The 22,919-nt window shown below is 41.9% G+C and overlaps 1 protein-coding gene across 3 annotated transcripts in view; it reads right to left on the bottom strand.

The window, feature by feature from the left end:
• itpr3 (inositol 1,4,5-trisphosphate receptor, type 3) overlaps positions 1-22,919 on the bottom strand; it is a 290,731-nt gene that overhangs the window by 18,677 nt on the left and 249,135 nt on the right. For all 3 annotated transcript variants that reach the window (XM_080210067.1, XM_080210068.1, XM_080210069.1), the window contains 9 exons: positions 21,328-21,528; positions 19,430-19,540; positions 18,257-18,352; positions 15,784-15,885; positions 14,906-14,989; positions 12,281-12,382; positions 7,226-7,418; positions 2,200-2,325; positions 1,107-1,279 (listed from right to left, as the gene is read on the bottom strand). In XM_080210067.1, the coding sequence (XP_080066193.1) occupies positions 1,107-1,279; positions 2,200-2,325; positions 7,226-7,418; positions 12,281-12,382; positions 14,906-14,989; positions 15,784-15,885; positions 18,257-18,352; positions 19,430-19,540; positions 21,328-21,528 (1,188 nt within the window). The remainder of the gene's footprint in view (positions 1-1,106; positions 1,280-2,199; positions 2,326-7,225; positions 7,419-12,280; positions 12,383-14,905; positions 14,990-15,783; positions 15,886-18,256; positions 18,353-19,429; positions 19,541-21,327; positions 21,529-22,919) is intronic.

Raw genomic sequence — 22,919 nt, 5'->3', positions numbered from 1 at the left:
TTAAAGATCTGATGGAACTTTTTCATTACCTTATATCTTTACAAATAATTTTCACCATCAAATACAGATTGCCATTTTGTTATTGCTCTTTGAGGCATCTTAATATGTTTATCTCCATAACAACAGGCAATGTTATGAAATGCTTTGGTACACTATGATAGATGTGTTAACAGGTTAAAGGAATGTGGGAACAGGTAGGGAGGTGGATTTGAGTCCAGGAAGAGATCAGCCATGATCGAATTGAATGGCGGAACATGGTCTAAGGACTGAATTGTTATAATGTAACCAACAAAAACACTATGATCTGTCATAATGTAACCAATGGTAACATGATATAACTAGAAAGCAGACAGGGATTGTGGGGAGTTTTAGTGGTCCAGGCATGGCCTGAGTGTTAGTATAATGAAGTTTCTTTATTAAACCTTTTCTTTGATTTACTTTGTGAAGTTAGTTCTTTTATTGTTTGCAGCTGAGGTATCCTTACTGCTGGACGAACATGAACTGCCTACTTCTGCTCTCACTTCCTATGCTCCTATGATCTTGTGGGTACTACATAAATTCAAGTAATCCTTTTCCCTCTGGCTGAGTTACAGTTAAATGCAATTTTCTGTTAACTCACAAATCCAATTAACTCACATTCCTGGTCACATTTCCCTCTTGCTGCATATTTGATTTTTCAGGTGGATCATTATTTGTTCACTTAACTTCATCTGGCAGGCAATCCTCAAAGTAATTAAATGGAGGATGTGTACAAGGATTTACCAAATTACTCCAGCAAACAAATTGAAATGTCAAGTCTTTTGTCAACAATGAGTGAATGCCAGCATCAATTTTACATGTAATTTCTATTACCATCCATTGGTCTGCCAATTGCTACTGATTTCTTTTTAGGACGCCCCAAGTAATTATCCCGCATCAAATGCGTCAAATAATGAAGCAGTCAACTGAATGAAAAGTAGATGGAAAGTCATAGTTACAAGGAGAACATTTGTTTTGGTGATAGTGGTTAAATATTGTAGAACTGATAATTTTTTAATTCAAACAAGTGAGTATATGTTTTACACAATTCAACAATAAGGTTTTTAAGTAAACAACCTCATACTTACATTCAGTAATCCGAGTGTTAATAAGGTGTGACCTATTCCAATGTAATATATAGATCGAATTATCAGTGCTATTATTAATGGTCTGAGACCATATCGTTTGGAAAGCAAAGAAACTACTGAGAAACATATAACACCCCAAAAGACAAGTGAGAGAAAAGATGAGTCCAGGGCACCTGTAAGAAGAAAAACAGAAAACAGGTTTTTGATTTGTTTCTTTGTATTTCATTAAGTAACAAGGTGCTTTCTAACCTTCTGTCCAGTCACTCAGGCATGCCTCCAAGTTGTGCAGTACAATCTTGGCAGCAGCTAATTGCTGTCATTCTGTTGTAATTCATAATTTCATTTGGCTTTTAAGATTTAGATTCATAGATCTTCACAGCACAAAAGGAGGCCGTTCGGCCCATCATGTCTGCGCCAGTCAACAAAGATCTGATTACACAAATTCCATTTTCCAGCACATAGCCCATAGCTCTGGAGGTTCCGGCAGTGCAAGTGAACATCTAAACAGTTCTTAAACGATACAAGAGTTTCTGATTGAACCATCCCTTCAGGCAATGAGTTCCAGGTTCTCATCATTGTTTATCAAAGTTGTGGAACCCCTTTTCATCGATTTCCAAAACTAAAGGTTGATGCATATAACTCTAATTTGTCTTCTCTATTTGCCTTTTTGTTTTTTTTTTCAACATTTATGGTATGATTGGTTATGGGCCAATTCCTTCACTAAAATATCCCAAGACATGCCTGTGGTTTACAATTGAAGAACAGGCAATACAGTTCTACAATACAGACAGCATAATTGGTCCTTATAGCTCATATCAATGTGAGTTTCCATTATTATTAAGTGTTTTAACACTTTTAAGGCTTTATCAAGGCACACCACAGACAATACATGCATTAAATAAATGTAATGGGAGAGTAAATAGCAAATTAAACCGTGTAATTTAATCTCTTCAATCAGAGGAAGAATTAATTGAGCTTCGTCTAGTCAATTTTAAGTCTGATAAAGTCCTTGATTAAATGTTAATCTAATTATTCACAATCATTCATAATCTATCCAGATGAGCATTTGAAGCACTCAAATCAATGAACCTACCCATTGAAGTAGGCTCTGCATATGGATAGAAGAAGGCAATGACGAGATTGATAAAGACAGCCAAGTTGAAGGAGATGCTGCCCCACAGTGACATCCTCCTGGAGAACCAGTAGAGAAGGGGCATGCCTGACAAAACAAAGGAACAATGCTTATATGGAGACTTGCAATGTATAAATAAAACTTGCTGGACACATTTCCATTCAATAATTGAGAAAGACATACAGCTTCAATTGTCTATTAACATTCAATTTTAATGATTGCTGCATTTCTCTTGAACTTTCTTGAACACTTAATTTCACTTGATCCATCAATTCCTATTTTTGTCATATATTTATCCAGCTTCTCCTGGATGCAGCTGATTGTTTCATTAGTCCAAACTGTGAAGAAACTTCACCTGAGGTTATTGTATTATAGTATTATCATAATATCCCTACAGTGCAGAAGGAGGCCAGTCAGCCCATTGAGACTGCCGACAACAATCCCACCCATTACCTACGTATTTACCCTGTTAATCCCCCTGACATTAAAGGGCAATTTAGCATGGCCAATCTACCTACCCTGCACATCTCTGGAGTGTGGGAGGAAGCTGAAGCACCCGGAGGAAACCCACGCAGACACTGGGAGAATGTGCAAATTGCACACAGTCACCTGAGGCTGGAATTGAACCCGGGTCCCGGGCATTGTGAAGCAGCAGTGCTAACCACCGTCCCGGCCCAATTCCTTATTGGATTTATTAGTGACTTGTACACTTATAGCCCTTAGTTTTGGACTCTACCACAGGCTGAAATATTTTCGACATCTATTCTGACATACTGCTTCATAATTTAAAAGGACTCTATTTGGCCACCTCTCAGTCTTCTATTTTCTGAGAGAAAATAGACCCAGGCTATTCAGTCTTTCTCTACAGTTGGATCCTCTTAATTCTGGTGGGATGATTTTAAATCTTTTTTGCACCTTTTTCGGTGTTTCTATATCATCTTTGTAATATGGTAATATTGCGCATAGTACTCCAAGTATGGTCTACCCGAGGTTTTATTTCAGTTAATTTTCACTTCTCTGTTTTTCAATTTTATTCCTGTAGAAATGAATTAAGTACTCTGTTTCCATTTAGTCTGGCTTTGGTGAGCTGTGTTGCTATGTTGAAGATTTGTGTATCCCTATTCCCAGACCTTATTGTGTCTCTACCCCATTTAGGCTCTTACTTTGCAAAGTGTAGATGACAACTTTATTCCTATTTGCACTTTCTCCAACTTCAATATTAAAACCTATTTTATAATTTACGTGCTTATTGGGCATTAATTTGCCATTAGGAGATGGAATTCCATGATGAAGAGACTTGTTCTTTGTTTGCTGGTGGTTTCATTCCACAGAAGGGCACAATCTGACCTTCCCACTGGGCAGCCCAATTTGCACCCAATTTCTCGCCTCTCATAAACTTATCAGCATTGGATTTCCGGCGAGATCAGTGCGCCAGGCTGACTGTAATATTTAAATTCCATTTAGATTAGAATTTAAGTGTTACAAGTGAGCCCTGGCCGGAATCGTCTGGGCTCACTTGCCTCTGCAGCCTCACTGGTGAAGGTTCTCACGGGGAGGATCGTGTGTGATCCCTCTGTACGGGGACCTGACATAATGGCCTCACTAGTAGGGGGCTGGAGGCCATTCAGGCCACCCGGGAGGTCGGGGACTGAGGGTGGGAAGGTACTCTTTCTGAGTATTCACGCATGAGATCTCTCATAGCTCCAGGACCTGATGGGAACTCAAGTCATAACACAGCTTGAATAACCTGCAAAGCTTTCACTTTAAAAGGAGCACAAAAAGATTAATTTTGTATTCTAGAATTAAGGGATGGATTTAAATAAACAATATGGGTGAGATTCTCCCATCTCACCCAAGACAAATTTGGTGGCAGGTGGAAGTAGAGAATATAGCAGGAGTGAAAATTTGTATACCCACCAGCGTAAAATCACATTGCAATTCTCCTAATGGCAGATCGGTCTTCCTGCTGGCTGGTGGAGTTGAATACCATTTTCATTTATTTGTGTCCCATCAGGTCTTCTGATCTTGCACACCCTAGCGTGAATTTACTGCTAATGATTGCTAATGAGTGACATGCACAAGGCGGTCCTCACTTCACAGCAGAGGTGAGTGCAACAACTTTCTACCATAGTGCTACACTGCTGCTGATGCACAGTACACCACTAAGTCAGAGCAGGCTGGTTCCTGCCCTCCATCTCCATGCCAAGCTGATCTTTTTAGACAGAATAACGCTGCTGTACCCATGGACACTCGTGAGGGAGACGAGGGGGAAAATGTTTAAGGAGTGCTGTGCAAGGAGGAGGGGGAAGAAGAGCGAGGACTCATAATGGCAGGCAGAGGGGGCAAGGAAGTGGATGAACAAGACAAACAATGGAAGGCAGAGGGAAGACCGAGGGGATGGTAGCTGGAACCTGACAAGGAAGCATGAGAAGCTTATAAACAAGGTGGTGGGGTTGGGAGGTCAAAGGAATGCCACACTGTTTACTGGAAGGGGTGCATGAAGACTCCGGATGTGTTGGGTAGAGGTCCAACTGGGACATGGGCACCCCAGACACGATTGATTCAATCCCCCTCCCTTGAGTCTAAGGACTGACTTTTCCTTGAGGCTGCTTGCTTTTTCCTTCTAAGTTACTGACATCCTACACAGTCTGGTGAAGGCGGGTGAGCTGCAGAGAATGATATGGGTGTGTTCGACCGGTACTTAAACATGGCACTGGATCTTTGAATCCACTAACTGAGAGTGGGTGAATGAATCAGCTGCCAGCCTGCCAGGTGACTCAGAAGGGAACTCGCCTGTGTATAAATAACGAGTTCCAAGCGCAGAATCAAGTACAGGATCCCACCATTCTGGCCTGCCCAGAAGCCCCCGACTACTGCAATTAGTCTCAATTTGGGAGAGTTATGTTCTATGTAATACAAGCCAAATTATTTACACTGTAACCTCTCCAGTCCATATGAAGATATATATTAGTAGCAGGAGTAGATCACTCAAACCTGCTCCACCATTCAATAAGATCGTGACTGATCTGATTGTAACCTCAACTCCACATTCCTGTCTTCCCCTTGATAACCTTTCACCCAACCTAGAGTTGAATCGTTTGGAAATTTTTTGCATAGAATCACATGTTTTAGTAGAATACTTAAAATTTGATTATTAATGTCACAAGTAAGCTTACATTAACACTGCAATGAAGTTACTGTGAAAGTCCCCTAGTCGCCACACTCCGGCACCTGTTTGGGTACACTGAGGGAGAATATAGCATGGCCAATCCACCTAACCAACATGTCCTTCAGACTATAGGAGAAATCCAAAGCGCCCAGAGGAAACCTATGCAGACATGGGGCGAACATGCAGATTCCGCACAGACTGTAACCCAAGCTGGGAATCAAACCCGGGTTTCTGGCGCTGTGAGGCAGCATCGCTAACTACTGTGCCACCGTGCTGCCAAGGGAGCAGAAACAATACTTAGATAAAGTAAATCAAACTTATTACTGCTTTATAATATTTTATCACTGTCTTATGTTGCAGGTATATCATATTTACAGTGTTTTCTGGTTCACATACGCATGGTTAGATATTTTATCATTCTATAACTTTTCAAAATCCAGAAATGACTTTATCCCCAGCATTGCAGGCAGGAGAGCTTGGAGCACAAAGACTCCCCAAAGTGAAATTATTGTAAGGTGCTGTGTTCAAATTATGTTTCCCTATGATCAAATTTTACTTCAACAGTTTATGTACAGTTCCTTAATTTCTGTCATTTCAGAGGCAATTTTGATTGAATGGCATTCTTTGCTAGCTTCATATCATGAACCATTTTAGATTTTAATTTTCTTTAGGTATTATTATTAATATGGGTTAACGTATTCACATAAATTCATAGGTTACCTTGAACTAAATGCGCAGGAACTCCCACTTTTGACTTAACTGTCAGATTAAAATCACCAATTTTTAAAAATTCTTTGATCGGATGATGGCAAGGCCAGCATTTGTTGCCCATCTCTAATTGTCCTTGAATGGAGGGGCTTCCTTGGCCATTTCAAACAGCAGTTAAGAATCAACCACACTGTTTTGGACCTGGAGTCACCTATAGAGCAGACCAGGTAAGGATGGCAGATCTCCTTCCCTAAAAGGCATTGGTGAACCTTGAATAATGAATTTTTAGAACAATTGATGCTAGTTTTCATAATCACCATTACTAGACTGGCTTTATATTCCAGATTGTATTAATTAAATTTAATTCCACCAGCAGCCGTGGTGGGATTTGAACCCACGTCCTGAAAGAATTAGCTTGGGCTTCTGAATTGCTAATCCATGACAACACCACCAACTCAACAAATGAGGGAATTTAATCCATTTGTGTGCAATGGTCTTTCTAATTTTAAACTCCTAAAGCAGGATTTTCTGACTGCGCTCGCCACGAGATCGGAAAATCCCGCCCGAACTTTGCACGGTCCGACCCTGCCTGCTACGATTCCCATGGTGAGCAGGACGAGAAAATTCCACCCCTGATTTTTAATTTGTATTCTCCAGATCTTGGAATTTTTACTGTTTTCCCCTTCTCTCAAAACATCTGTAAAAATACAATCACATTATTGTTTCTTGTTGCATATACAGTGGGTCATAGCCGTGGATAACCAGGGATATTGAGGACTTGATCAGAAAGAAAAGAGAGGCATACATTAAGTCCAGGCAACTGAGAATGGAGAGAGCTCTGGAGGAATACAGAGAGAGTAGGAGAGAACTCAAACGGGGAGTTAGAAGGGCGAAAAGAGGTCATGAAATGGTCTTGACAGACAAGATTAAAGATAATCCAAAGGCATTTTATTCATATGTGAGGAACAACAGAAGAAAAAAATCGGACCTCTCAGGGACAAATTCTATTCCTGGGCAGCAAATCCTCTTTCTCAGAGCACAAAATCCAGACAACAATCGATCTTAGAATTGACGCTGAAAGATAAAGGAAACCTTTCAAAATGGTCTTACTTCTGAGTTTCTTTTGCCAAATCATCTCATTGTACAAAAAGCTGGTCTTTTCAAAGAAGTCGCTGACTTTGCTGCCTTGATCGTCCTGCTCTGTAGTGTTGAGCACTCTGTGCTTCGATTCGACTGTTAGGTATTCACAAATACTCGGAACGGGGAATACAATCTGCTCCATGTTTCGGTCACTGCGAATAATCTAGTGATAATAGGAAAATGCAGTGAAACAGACTGATATCAGATTGCCTTAGCAGCTGCGCGGTCCCAAATCTTTATTATCTTGAAACTGGATTAAAAAAAAAATAAGCTTCTGAAAATAAGCACAACTGTGAAAACTTGTCTTTGCGCTTCAAAGATTTAAATCACATTCTATTTGCTGACTGGATGTGCCTTGATTTGATACTTGTAGCCATCAAAGAGCCTCCATTGATCATTGACTCCAAATTGCTAAAATCATTTGGATGTCTATCAGTTAAGAATTTCAATACCCTTTGTCTTCTGCCAATCCTGCTCATTTCTGTTACAGGGTTCCAAACACACAAAATAATCCAGGGCATCTTTTCATGAGGTGTTTCAAATTGCACTAGATAGTAAATATTAGATAGTAATAATAGGGGCAACACAGTGGCACAGTGGTTAGCACTGCTGCCTCACAGTGCCAGGGACCCAGGTTCGATTCCAGCCTTGGGTGACTGTCAGTGTGGAGTTTTGCACATTCTCCCTGAATCTGCAAGGGTTTCCTTCCCGTGCTCCGGTTTCCTCCCACAGTCCAAAGATGTACAGGTTTGGTGGATTGGCCATGCTAAATTGACCCTTAGGTGTGTAGATTTGGGGGATCAGTGGAGGTAATGTGCAGGGTTACAGCGATAAGGTGTGAGGTGGGCCTGGGTAAGATGCTGTTTCAGAGATTCGATGGGCCAAATGGCCTCCTTCAGGACTGTAGGGATTCTATGATTCTACAAATAGAAATCTGGGAGTGACTACACTTCTGGTAATACACATATTACAATGATTTGCCGATTGAAAACATACCTAGGGTTTTGGATGAGTTTGGAGGTTTTGTTTTCTCGCCGTTATGTATTTTCCATTGTTCTCTTCAACAAGAACAATGTGATTGACCTGCTAGGGTTGGTCTAAAGGAATCTTCTAAGAGTTATCCAAGAGCTGTGCATAATTCTTACGATGATGTGGAGATGCTGGTGTTGGGCTGGGGTAAGCATACTAAGAAGTCTCACAACATTGCGTTAAGATCCAACAGGTTTATTTGGTAGCATAAGCTTTCGAAGTGTCACTCCTTCTTCAGGTGAGTGAGAAGTTGTGTTCACAAACAGGGCACATATAGACACAAACTCAATTTACAAGATAATGGTTGGAAAGCAAGCTTTCACAGGTAATCAAATCTTAAAGGTGCAGACAATGTGAGTGGAAAGAGGGTTAAGCACAGGTTAAAGAGATGTGTGTTGTCTCCAGCTAGGACAGTTAGTGAGATTTTTGCAAGCCCAGGCAAGTTGTGGGCATTACAGATGGTGTGACATGAACCCAAGAACCTGGCTGAAGCCATCCTCATGTCTGTCAAACTTGGCTATCAGTTTCTGCTCAGCAATTCTGCGTTGTCGTGTGTCGTAAAGGCCGCCTTGGAGAACGCTTATCCAAAGATCAGAGGCTGTGTGCCATGACTGCTGAAGTGTTCCCCAACAGGAAGAGAACACTCCTGCCTGGTGATTGTCGAGCGGTGTTCATTCATCCGTTGTCATAGTGTCTGCATGGTCTCCCCAGTGTACCGTGCCTCAGGACAATGCAGGAAAGGATGTCCTGAGGCACGGTACATTGGGGAGACCATGCAGACACTACGACAACGGATGAATAAACATCGCTTGACAATCACCAGGCAGGAGTGTTCTCCTCCTGTCAGGGAACATTTCAGCAGTGATGGGCATTCAGCCTCTGATCTTCGGGTAAGCATTCTCCAACACACAACACACAATGCAGAATCGCTGAGCAGAAACTAATAGCCAAGTTCCGCACACATGAGGATGGCCTCAATCGGGATCTTGGGCTCATGTCACACTATCTGTAACCCCCATGATTTGCCTGGGCTTGCAAAATCTCACTAACTGTCCTGGCTGGAGACAATGCACATCTCTTTAACATGTACTTAACCCTCTCTCCACTCACATTGTCTGTACCTTTAAAACTTGATTATCTGTGAATATTGAATTCCAACCATTATCTTGCAAATTGAGTTTGTGTCTATGTACGCTCTGTTTGTGAACACAATTCCTCACTCACCTGAAGAAGGAGTGACACTCCGAAAGCTTATGCTACCAAATAGATCTGTCAGACTTTAACCTGGTGTTGTGAGGCTTCTTATCACAATTCTTACTACAGATTGCTATAATCAAACGATCTATTTAGCTAAGAAGGTGACATAAATATATGATAAAAGCTTATATTTTCACATGTCGAGTAAACTGAACCACAACTGTGCAAGTTTTAAACTTGCACTATTGCTACATAATTGCTTTTAGTTTTTCTACAACTAATTACATAAACAGCCCAGTGGGAATCATCCTGAAAAAGATCACCTTAAAAGATGCTCTGGAATGAAAGATACCTCAGAATTCTTTTGCACGAAAATGTAATTAGAGAAATATAAAGAAACAATGACCGTTTCAAATATTGGTTTTTACTTGAAGAAACTAAAAGAAGTTTGTAATAAGCATCCATTTATTTTTGACTTTGAAAGGATGTAGCAAACCTCAGAGCAATAATGGAGTTGAGCAGCTCCACGCACTACTGACCACAGCCTCGGAAATATTTTCAATTGTCTAGTGTTCGTTCACCAGCAGAAACCATATAAGACACACAATTGTAAAACAGTCTTAAGAACATAAGAACATAAGAAATAGGAGCAGGAGTAGGCCATCCAGCCCTTCGCGCCTGCCCCGCCATTCAATAAGATCATGGCTGATCTGTCGCTGCTCAGTTCCACTTTCCCGCCCTCTCCCCATAACCCTTAATCCCCTCTCTTATCAAAAACCCATCAACCCGCGTCTTAAAAATATTTAGCGAGGCAGCCTCCACCACTTCAACGGGCAGAGAATTCCAGAGATTCACCACCCTTTGAGTGAAGAAGTTCCTCCTCAACTCCGTTCTAAACTGCCCCCCTTTTATCTTGAGGCTGTGCCCCCTACTCCTATTGTCTTTTTTGAGCGGGAAGAGTCTTTCCACCTCTATCCTATCCATCCCATTCATCATCTTATACGTCTCAATGAGATCTCCTCTCATTCTTCTAAACTCTAACGAGTACAAGCCCAGTTTATTCAGCCTCTCCTCATAGCTCAACCCCCTCAACTCCCAATCTTGGTGTCATCAGCAAATTTCGACACTCTACACTCGGTTGCCTCCTCCAGATCATCTATATAAATGGTAAAAAGCTGAGGCCCCAGCACCGACCCCTGGGGCACTCCACTAGTCACCATCCGCCATTCCGAATAGCACCCGTTGACCCCCACTCTCTGCCTCCTATTTGACAACCAATCCTCTATCCACGCTAGCACCCTACCCCCAACTCCATGTCCCTCGACCTTCTGCAATAACCTCTTGTGAGGCACTTTGTCAAACGCCTTCTGAAAATCTAGAAAGACCACATCCACCGGCTCTCCTCTATCCACCGCCCTAGACACATCCTCATAGAACTCCAGTAAATTTGTCAGACACGACTTCCCTTTAACGAAACCGTGCTGCGTCTGCTCTATCAAGCAATTCCCTTCAAGATGCCTTGCAATTTCCTCCTTAATGACAGATTCTAACATTTTACCTACCACAGACGTTAAACTAACCGGCCTATAATTCCCTGTCTTTTGCCTGGCACCCTTCTTAAACAACGGCGTAACATTAGCCGTTTTCCAATCATCCGGCACTTCCCCGGAATCCAGCGACGTTTGGAAAATAACCACCAAGGCATCCACTATCACCTCCGTCATTTCTTTCAGAACCCTCGGATGCATTCCATCCGGTCCTGGGAACTTGTCCACAATCAGCCCCTCCAGTCTGTCGAGCACCGCCTTTCTAGTAACAGTAATGTCATTAAGACCCTCCAGTCCTACCACCTTTCTATCGCTAACACCCGCCAAATTATTCACGTCCTCCTCCGTGAAGACAGAAACAAAAAAGTTATTCAATACCTTAGCCATATCCCCATCCCCTACCACTAGGTCCCCTTTCTCATCCTCTAAAGGACCAACATTCACCCTAGCCAGCCTCTTCCTTTTTATATATTTATAAAAACTCTTGCTATCCTTTTTTATATTAAGCGCTAGCCCAGCTTCATAGTTTCTCCTACCCTTCTTTATCAACTTCTTTGTCAATCTTTGTTGACATTTAAACCTCTCCCAATCCTCTTCTCGCCCACTACTCTTAGCTACTCTAAATTCCTCCGCTTTTAGTTTAACACTTTCCTTCACCTCCTTCGTTATCCACGGCTTATTACCTCTCCTCCTACTATCCTTTTTGACCATCGGAATAAATTTCCGTTGAGCACCAAGAAAGATCTCCTTAAAGATCCTCCACTGCTCCTCAACAGACCCTCCCTCCAACGCGCTCTCCCAGTCCACATTCGCCAATTCTTCTCTCATCCTACCGTACTCCCCTCTATTCAAACAAAGGACGCGTGTCCGGGAACCCACTTTCTCCTCCTCCATCTGCACCAGAAACTCCACCATACAATGATCACTCTCCCCAAGAGGATCCTTCACCACAAGGTCCCTAATTCTACCCTAATTCTTTGCTGTAGTCTGCACTTCATATGGTTTGTACTGCTTTAAAAATACTACTTTGTGGACTTCATTCAGGGTCTTTCGCTAATATTAAGGTGCTTATTGACTAAGGTGGAGCTGCTCAACTGGAAAGCACCAGGCCCACAAATTAAACATGCATTTGTTGAGACTCTACAAGGGCGAAATTTTATGAAATTCCTGCCCAGGTCAACAGACATTTCCGCTGACCACCCCTCGCCCTCTCTGATTCCATAGCAGGCAGGGAGGTAGAATTACAGCATACCTCTATTTGCGCTGTGTGGTTTGAATAATAAGTTAAGGGGTCCTCCTCTTCTTGTTGCTCCTGATGACCTGTTTTCAGCATTTGCATGTTGTTCAGCATAAGCTGGAAAAATGTAAAATAATCCATTAAATCACCCGTCAGAGGACACATTATTGTTGTTTATCTGACATCCAGAATTGAAGTCTGCGGGCGCGATCTTACAGGCTGTCCACACCACGCTCCCCCCACAAGCAAAGTCGGAGGATTTGGCTGCCAACCAATTCTCCATTCACTGTGGCATGATGGGAAAATCCCGCTGGCGTGAACGATGGTGAGACTGTGGCCTGAGAATCTTTAGCCCTGTCCTTTTTTGCATATGTTGCTTCACCACTATATCACTTTGTGACTTCTTGCATCAGGATTTTAAAAAAAAACTTGGTGTGCACACTTTACTTACATAGATAATACAGACATAGAAATTAGTAGCAGAGAAGGCCATTCAGCTCTTTGCCCCTGCTCCGCCATTCATTATGATCAAGGCTGATTATCAATTGGCTGATCTCACCTTTCCCTCATATCCTTTGATCCCCTTCTCCCCAAAAGTAAAACCTAACTGCATCTTTTTAGAAAAATTAAACAATACCTTTTATATCAAAAAAGTCTTTTTTTTAGCCTAGATGTCAATGAATAACGATTATTGACAGCTGATAGATTCAGTGACATCAAAACATTAAATTTGCATAACATCTATAGCGAGGGGGTTAAAAGTCATTTTTAAGTCCCATGGTGGTTAAAGTATATTATGTAACCAAAACACAGACACAGGCAAATATTTAGAACAAAATTGGGAACTGCATCTCCAACCCCGTAATCCTCAGAAGAGTAATTCTATGTATGTTGAAAATTATTTTGTATATCTGAATCACATTACTGCCTCAGAATACCATTTGGTGTTAATGGGAATTTAATTTGCTTAATTTTACTGCCACAGAAACCCAGCAATTCTGCAGGCAGGATTTACTTAATTACTATATAGCTTCTGTTAGCAAAGGCATTGATTAAATTAAATGGCTTGCTAAACTACTAAAAATATACTTCCAAATTACGATAATGAATAGAATGTTTCTTAATTAAATGCCATTCTTCCAGTTTTAACAGAATGCTTCACGGATGCTGCCACAGGTTGGTCCCAATATTAAAACTTAGCAACAAAAATTCAACTTCTCTGGTGCACATCACACGCAAAGAAATACTTGCCATCCTTATTCACCACAAACATTTGAAAAAGTTAGATTGATCTTTTTAAGTATATGAATCATTCTCACTTTCTCTCTCTGTTGGGGACTTTGGATGGCACAGTGGTTAGCACTGTTGCCTCACAGTGGCAGGGACCTGTGTTCAAATCCTGGCTTGGGTAACTGTCTGTGTGGAATCTGCACGGTCTCCCTGTTTCTGCGTGGGTTCCTCCAGGTGCTCTGGTTTCCTCCCATAGTTTGAAAGATGTGCTGGCTAAGTGGATTGGCCATGGTAAATTCTCCCTCAGTGTACCCAATCAGGCAACTAGGGGATTTTCACAGTAATTTCATTGCATTGTTAATGTCAGCCTACTTGTGACACCAAGAAATAAACTTAAAACTTAAATAAACAAACGAGAGGGATATCAGGTATTCTGCTGTGAACACTCTTGCTCAGGTGACATGTAATGCTCTGAAATTTCCGAGGCTTCTCTAATTCTCAAAACTCCTCGTTCCTTTCCAACTCCTTTGAGAACCTCTGATCCCAGCCCCTTAAAACCCATCCCTTTGACCATCCTATTAGCATCTCCTTAGGCACAGCATTTATTGATGTTTGATTATGGCTCTGTGAAGAGCCTTGGGATTTCCTTAAGAGAATGGTAAAGGCACTATAAAAATAGAAGTGGTTGTTTGTGTAGTTACGCTGAGAGAATAAGCATTCTGCTGGGCACTATGTGTTTTTGCCTCTGTTTACAAAGAGCCAAACATTCCCCCCCCCAAACCCGGTGTAGCTTGTTTTACGGCAGAAGAGACAATCTACCATTGGCCAGCAGACGAATCTTCCGGCTCTGTTGTTAATGGGTCACCTACTACTTGCACCATCTGCCGCTGGGGAACCTTGGTGAGGAGAGGGGACTGATGGCTCACATCCCCAAATTACCAAAATACATCCTATGCTGAAAAGCAGGAAATGCCTTTTTTTTTCTCTTATTATTGAAAGCCCATTAGCAAAGTTAAAAGTACCACCTTGAAAGGAGCAATTGCTGAGAATCCAGTTCTGTTAATTGGTGATTAATTATAAGTGTTAAATGGGTAATCTTTTAATTAAAACTAAAAGAGGTAAATGACTGCCAAAACCCCATCCAACACAGACATGGGAAAAGCTTGACTATTACACAGTGTAGTCTTGAGATCACTAATTGGAAATGGGTTACATGATCTGTCAAAATATAGCACAAGAAATAGGACTTTAACAAAAAGGTAATTGTCATCCGATCTCCATGAAGCTGGCAACACGTGTTGCCTGATTGCCTGAAATTTTGATTGAACACTCAGTGATCTTTGTGGCATATACTTAATAGTCAACAATCTTCTGCAATGATTCCTCTTCATGAAACTTTCATTGGCTCACCATTGAAATGCCTTCGTCCACTTCCTCTTGTACCCGTCTGACCGGCTTCAGTAACTGCTGCAGCTGTTTGTTGTGACGAGACAACTGGAATAGAAAGTGAAGTTTTAGAGAATCGTACCAGTGCCATTATTTATGATGAGATCATGGCACTGTAACACAGCATATGCCATCGAAGCCAACCGTGAAAAGAGTCAGAGAAAGCCGATAGCATAACCAATGTATGACAGAGCTGAAAAAGTCCGGTGGTCATCAGATATAAAGCCAGAATTCTCCAGTCGTTTCCACCCCCGAGGCAGCGAGACTGGAGAATTTGGTGCTCAGCCAAGTCTCCGTTCACTGCAGCAGGACTGGAGAATCCCAGCTGCAGCGAGGTCGGAGAATGTGGCCCCTGGGATTAGATACAGTAACATCAATTAGAGATTCTAATGACTGTACTCAGTAACAATGTGGACATTTTCAATGTTATCTGGAATGTTTTTTCTTCCGCTTCCTTGATCCTAGTTTATTCTTTTGAACCCATATTTTTTCAGCGACACATTTCACAGAAAGACTAACGCAAAAAGATTCAGCAACTAAATAGTAAACCTATCAGTTCAACTGAAATATATGGTGAGTCTGGGTATTTCATTGCTGTCATTTGAAGAGCCTAATCTTCCATCGAAAACAGCTTATGATCTGTGACTTGTCGCCTTGTAGCACATCCCAACACAGCTGTGAGCATCATTACATGGAATTACATAGGGTTAAGGACAGAAATAGGCCATTCAGCCCATGCTAGTATTTACTTTCCACATCATGCACATACACTTCTAGACACATAAAGCAAAGAGAGAAGAGGAAATGGTAATTTTCAAAGAATCATATGCCAACAACATTACCTGCAAGGCCAAAATATAAATGTTGTGTCCCACATCTCTTGGGGAAACCTCTGAATTTTCACATTCTTCCTCTTGGCGGTAGGCCTTAATTATAACGTTAACCTGAAAGGGTATAATTCAAGAGATAGTAGTAATTAAACATTGAGGACAGATGTGTGCTTGCAGTCACATCAGCAGATATCACCACTTGCCACTTTTATTACTTTTGTATATTCCTTTATCATAATGATGATACATCAGGCGGTATTTTGGGCCTGTAAGAGTGGGGAATATGGCAGGTGGGATGATTTAAATCAGGCAGGAGCCGATATTTCAGTTTCCTAATGGGGAGTTGAGATGCAGAAGCATGAGGGTGGTAGGTTTGGCCTCACACCATCTCAGGGCAGAGTTCTACTTGTAATACATTTGTATGCCATGAATATTTCGATTGGGGTAGGCTGAGGGTCACAATCTGTTGAACAGAAAAAAGTTTTGGGATCTTGAGGCAATGTGTTCAGTAGCAAAGCTGTTGCCATGGTGCAGAACTTCCATCTTTGTCCAGGACGCTCTTTTATTGTCCACCCAGGTGTGCTGAATTATCAACTGATGGCAGGTGTCACCATGGAAATCTGCCTCCCCCACCCACCTCACCCCATCGCAGAGTGGTTCTACTGTGTTTCTGCCAACACTTCTAAATTTTAATTAGAATTGCGTGGGAGCTGACTCTTTACAACAGAAGTGCTGTGCACTGTCAGAGAACAGGGTGCCATAGATAAAAATCTGGCCATGAATTTATAGCACGTGCCAAGGGTTTTAACAGTGAAGGGTGCATTATTTTTGGCAGCTATCAATTGCTAGTATACTCCTACATAGCAAATTCCAATAAAAAACTATTTAATGCAAACTATTAGACTATATATAAATACAGGAAATGCTGGACAAACTCAGCAGACCTGGCAGCATCTGTGGAGAGAGAAACGGAGTTAAGTGTTTCGAATCCAAGCTCTTAAGAGTCATACAGTCTTGAAATGTTAATGCAGTTTCTGACTCCACAGATGCTGCCAGACCTGCTGAACTTATTCAGCATTTTCTATTTTAGTTTCAAATTTCCAGCATCCGCTGTATTTTGTTTTTATATTAGACTAGAGAGGTTGTCATGGTAATGTAAAGGCAAAATACTGCAGATCCTGGAATCTGAAACGTAAACAGAAAAGGCTGCAAAATCTCAGCAGGTCTGACAGCATCTGTGGAGAGAGAGTAAAGGCAACATTTCGAGTCGGGATGACCCTCGTGATGTTGTTTGACTTGAAATGTATTCTAAAAAGCAATCCCTTTTCTGGGCTAATTTAGTGCATACAAATGTCACACGTTTTCTAAGTTCTTTTCGTTGAGTGTACCATTATAGCCAAACAAAAAAAATCTGCATTTTCTTTATAATTTACAAGACGCTTTGCACACATGAATTGGAATTCTTGCCTCTGAGATGAATGTCATTGCTTAAGTATTTAATCTCGTCTGCCACGACAGTGCAGTACTGATTGACTATTGTATCTTTTGGATCTGACGTTAAACTGCACCACATCTGCCTGTTCAAGTGAACCTTAAAGTTCTTATGGCACTATATAACATTTCATTTGCTGTTAGTGGGGCACGGTTACATGCTGCCATTTCCGCCTATGTAACAGCAACTATAATTATACTTAATTGGCTGTTAGGTGTTTGGATTGTTCTGCGGAAATGAAAGACTACCTAAATGCCAGTTCCTTCTTTTCTTCAATACCAATGTCGTTTGCAAAACAAATTTCTGTAATTCCCTATTTTCCTTTGTAAATGTTATATTGTAAAGGTGAGTTCTTTAGCTGATAGCAGAGCAGTGCCAATGCTAGGAACTGAAATTAAGTTAAAAAGAAGTTATAAATACTCAGTTGTTCAAGACTGATAACTTTTCATGATAGATCAAGGTTCTGATGAAACAAAGGGTCATTGACCTGAAATGTTAGACTCACCTTCCTCTGGTCACAGATGCTGCCTAACCTGCTGAGTATTTCCAGTTTATTCTGTTTTTATTTCACATGTTTAGCTCACCCATTTAAGTTTAAGTTTATTTATTAGTGTTACAAGCAGGCAATGGAGTTACTCTGGAAATCCCCTAGTCGATACACTCCAGCGCCTGTTCGGGTACACTGAGGGAGAATTTAGCATGGCTAATGCATCTAACCAGCACATCTTCTGCATTGTAGGAGGAAACCGAAGCACCTGGAGGAAAGCCACGCAGCCTCGGGGTAAATGCGCAGACACCGCGCACACAGTGACCCAAGCCAGGAATCAAACCCGGGTCCCTGGCGCTGTGAGGCAGCAGTGCTAACCACTGTGCCACCGTGTCACCTATCCACAACATTCAACAGCAGCCCAATAGTAAATTCTCAGGAAGTGGTACATTCAAGATTTAAGACCATAAATAAAATATTTCTCAACAACAGTTTAACGCTCTCACCAGTTCCTGGGGTCTCATATTAAACAGGATCCTCTCTGCATTCTCACTGTCGTGCCTGCTCTCCATGAGTCCAAGTAAAAGCTTTGAAGCATTGTCCTATTAGTAAAAATATTCATTATCAGTTGCGTAGTTAATGTAACTACCGACACGCTCAGAAAAAGAGAAACGTATTTAAATGAAAACTTTCTCAAGATCGAACCACACAAATCTGCTATTCATTCAGAGACTACAATTCATGGATCTTCTGATATATGTCTATTTTTCAGCATTTTCCATGTGAATTTTTCTGCTTTCCGTATGCATCATAAGGAGTGCAACCTTTTAAAAGGGTGAGAAGCTAGGCAATATCGTGTGCCAGTAGCAGTCCAGTTGGTCGTGCTCTCACCTTCGAGCCAGAAGATTGTGGGTTCAAGTCCCAGTCCAGGACTTCAGTACAAGAATCAAACCTGTGCAACACTGAGGGAGTGCTGCATGTTGGAGATGCTGCCTTTCAGATGAGACATTTAATTGAGGCCCCATCGATCCTCTTAGATATGGATATAAAAGATCCCAGGGCACATTTCCAAGAAGAGCAGGGGAATTAGCACCTGCGTCCTGGTCAATATTTATTCTTCAATCGCTATAAAAAGACTATGTTATCACACTTAATGGGAGTTGTACATAAATTGGTTGCTGCATTTCTGACACTACAACTTCAAAAATACTTCATTGGCTGTAATGTACTTTGGGATGTCCAGTGGTCATGAAAGGCGCTATATAAATGTAACTTTTTTCTAACACTTGATCTCACATGCACAACTGATTGTACATACACAAGAGTTGTTTGGCAAAGATTCTATAAGTTGAAATTGATTGGCATTTTGCCTGTTTGAAAGAATATATTTCATTGCACTACACAATGTCAAAATGTTTTCCAATGATTTCAAATTTAATTTGAACCAGTCATTAAGAATTCACAACCTCCAAATAAAAGATCAAACTGTGTTCTAAAATGGAATGAATATAAATAAATAAATGTCGTCTGGTTGTTGTTCATATCTGAATTTGGCAATTACGTTACTGCCTTGTTGTTTAATTTCTACTGAGCCCAACATCTTTTACAGTGCATCTACAATACCCTGGTTTCATTGTCCATATTGGGTCACATTCAATATTCTGGACCAGACTACTTACCTTTAGCAGTAGTACCAGATCCATCCTGTACTTGCAGAGCGGGCTGATATCATTCAGGATCAGCGCAGTGATAATATCAATGCCATTGCACTCATGAGATACAATGGAAGTCTAGGCAATGAAAAATCAGAAAGGCTTCTGAAATACCTTGCAGCAGTAAGTAGGAAACACATTCAGGATTACCTATCTAATTGCATCTTCCAATATAAGCAAAAGAATACAGTTCACATTTTTAAGGATCCTAACGCACATGAATCTAACAGAAACATTGACAATTTAGCATGATACTCCCTTTCACCTGTCACTTTCACTATGAAAGCACAATCGGTTGCAGCATTGATAGTCAATACCTGAGCAATTTCCCATTTTACAATGATTAGATTTAAAATTCAGGTAACAGGCTGCCCATTGGTTGCATTCTGATTGAAGTTCAAAGACCTGAATCACTAACTGGACAGGATTGACAGGATTGTCTCACCCACTGGTTGAAGAATCGGCTGGGTAACCCCATCTTTGCCATGCATGGCCTCCAATGGAATCAAATGTCCTTTAGCTACGTAGATGGCCTGCCCCAAGATTCAGAAGCTTGACAGCTAAGGTCCAACTTGCAGCCAAAAGCTGCTGGCCAATCAGAGGTCAGCATCGAGTAGCGACTGCTGTAGGCAACCCCACCACCACACTCCCCTCGCAGACATCCATGATTGCTGATGGTCCCCAGTCCGAAGGTGAGCGAGGACAGGATGGGAATCATGGAAGAGCGGAGGGCAGGGGGATTGAGGGTGACTTCCAGTAGTCTCCCTCCCCCCATCCTCCACCCTCTCAACCGAGCACAGAGTGCCTGATATTGAGGGACTTCAAGGCACCACTGAATCGCAGTAGACTCAGAGACTATGGATGTCCAGTGGCTCATTAAAGCGTCTACTGACATGGCAGCAGCGAGGAATCCTACATCAACTTCTTCTGGCCCTGAGTTAATCTGGGCAGGTTTTGCGGCCACCAGGAGATGAGCATGGGGCTTCTCCTGTGACTGAAATGGGCCCAGTCACTGTGGTTTCTGCTGCGATGGGCTGCATTAAATTCTGGCTATTGTTGCTCTCTCCACAGTTACTGCCTGATTTGCTGAGCATTCCCGGCATCTTCTGCTTTTATATGTTTTCATTTTTTTAGTATCGAAGGAGGCCATTTGGCCCATCAATTCTGCACCAACTCTCCAAAAGAGCATCCCAACCAGGCCCACCTGCCCCCCCCCTCCAACCCCCCAACTCCTCCCCGCCTCCCCACCACCTCCGTCCATCCGTTCTCCCTATCCCCATACCCCTACGCATTTGTTTCCCTAACCTATACATCTTGAGACACTGAGGGGCAAATTTAGCACGACCAATCTACTTAACCTGCACATCTTAAGGCTGCAGAAGGAAACTGGAGCACCCAGAGGAAACCCACCCAGACACACAGGGAAAATATGCAAGCCCCACACAGAAAATCACCCAAAGCTAGAACTGAACCTGTGAGGCAGCAGCGCCGTGCCACCCATGCATTGATTTTTTTTCAAAGGTTGTTATGAGCAACCCACTTGAAGCAGCCTTTACACCAGTGAAGTATCCTCATTACAACTGAACTAATTTCTGCCCTCAATTTTCTTTTCTGTTTAAAGATATTTTTAAAATCTTGTACCAATGTGCTGGCCTAATACTCAGAATCAATTCTTACTTACTGGATCCAGGTAACATCTTGCTACTAAAACCAAGTGAGAAGGGGAAATAGTGAAGTTGGCATATGGAAATTTTTATTTGGCAGTTTGTGTCAGGTGAAGAGCTCCCATTATACTAATGGGTCAGATGGGAACTCTCAACCACATATGACGCACATAGTTTGGTAATAATAGGGATAATGTGTACCTGATTTTCAGTACAAGGTCCCTGACAGTACTCTGTTAGTGTCTCCAGCGTCTGAACAATGAGTAACACATTATGCTCATTGATGTACAGTCCCAACAGCCCCAGGCCTCCTGTGGTGCTTCCGCACATCATATCCAAAAATTGCAGTGTCTCACAGACCAAGTTGTAATTTGTCTTGTTGTTTTGACAGCGAAGGAAATTCTGCGGAGGAAAGATGCACAGTCAATCAAGAGTTGAAGAGCGCCACTGATCAAATCTTGCAGAATTGGAACCAAACGCAAGGTTTACATGCTGACAATGATTTTATTTGGAAATCCTAGAACCAAAATGTTCATACCGAGAGAATCATTTTTAACACTCATGTATCTGTTTGCAAAACCAGCGACCAAGAAGGCAAACCAGGTCCTGGCGAAAAATGGTGTTCTATTAAAGATTAGGGGCAAAATCTTCCGGTCATTCATGCCATGCCCCTGCTGCAAGCAAGGACGAAGAATTTGGCACTCAGCCAAATCTTTGTTCGCCGCAGTGGGACCAGGGAATCCCACTGGCGTGAGAGGCCATAAAATTCCTACCTAGAATTTTATTTGATCAGTATATTTGCTAGAATATTAATATAACACTTACCATTATGTGAGTGCAGAATTGAGGAACTGATATAATAAAACACTGCGTGCAGTAACATTATACATGAGTTAATGCAGCAGCACATAGCAAGATATTATGGACACGCATCCCATGATTTTACATCCCTTGATTTCACAGGAAGGAAAATTGTGGAGTCTGCTTCCAATTTTCTTTTATGTGTGGAGGCTGTGTGCAAAGCCCCAATTGTGTTGGAGAGGTCATAAAATTAGACTCCCAGATTAAAACTGGGAGGACCACAGATTCCCACAGGAAGGTGAATTGGATTGGACAGATGGCCTCATTTGATACATACTTTATTTCATTACTGTGATTGGCATGACATAGAAACCTATAATACTATTCATAGAATCACAGAATAGAATCATAGAATCCCTACTGTGCAGAAGGAGGCCATTCAGCCCATTGAGCCTGTACCGACAACAATTCCACCCAGGCCTTAATCACGTTTTCTCACGTATTTACCTTGCTAGTCCCCCTGACACTATGGGACAATTTAGCGTGGCCAATCAACCTAACCCGCATATCTTTGGAGTGTGGGAAGAAACCAGAGCACCCGGAGGAAATCCACGCAGAGACAGGGAGAATGTGCAAACTCCACACAGTTCACCCAAGGCAGAATTGAACCCAGGTCCCCGGCACTGTGAGGGAGCAGTACTAACCACTGTGCCACCTTTGTTAGACTTTGAAATACTTTGTTAGAAATGCCAATGCTATAAGCATGATGAATTCAATTTCTGAGGGTTGTGGTTATGTCGGGATTGGGTTATGAGTGCTCATCGGTACTGACACCACTGCAGTTTGCAGAGTCAGTGGAAGAGCCCTTAATGTGCATGAGGCAACTGGGCATATGTGCCACCATGGGAACCCATCTTCCCCGTTCAGCTGGAGAGCTCTTCATCTGGTCCTCTTTTGGGATTTGGGAGGTGTTGCCCAAGTTTGCCTCTGAT

Source organism: Carcharhinus amblyrhynchos, chromosome 22 (assembly GCF_965287045.1).
Source record: "Carcharhinus amblyrhynchos chromosome 22, sCarAmb.v2.hapA, whole genome shotgun sequence".
NCBI lineage: Eukaryota > Metazoa > Chordata > Chondrichthyes > Carcharhiniformes > Carcharhinidae > Carcharhinus > Carcharhinus amblyrhynchos.
This window is presented reverse-complemented; position numbering and strand designations above follow the sequence as displayed.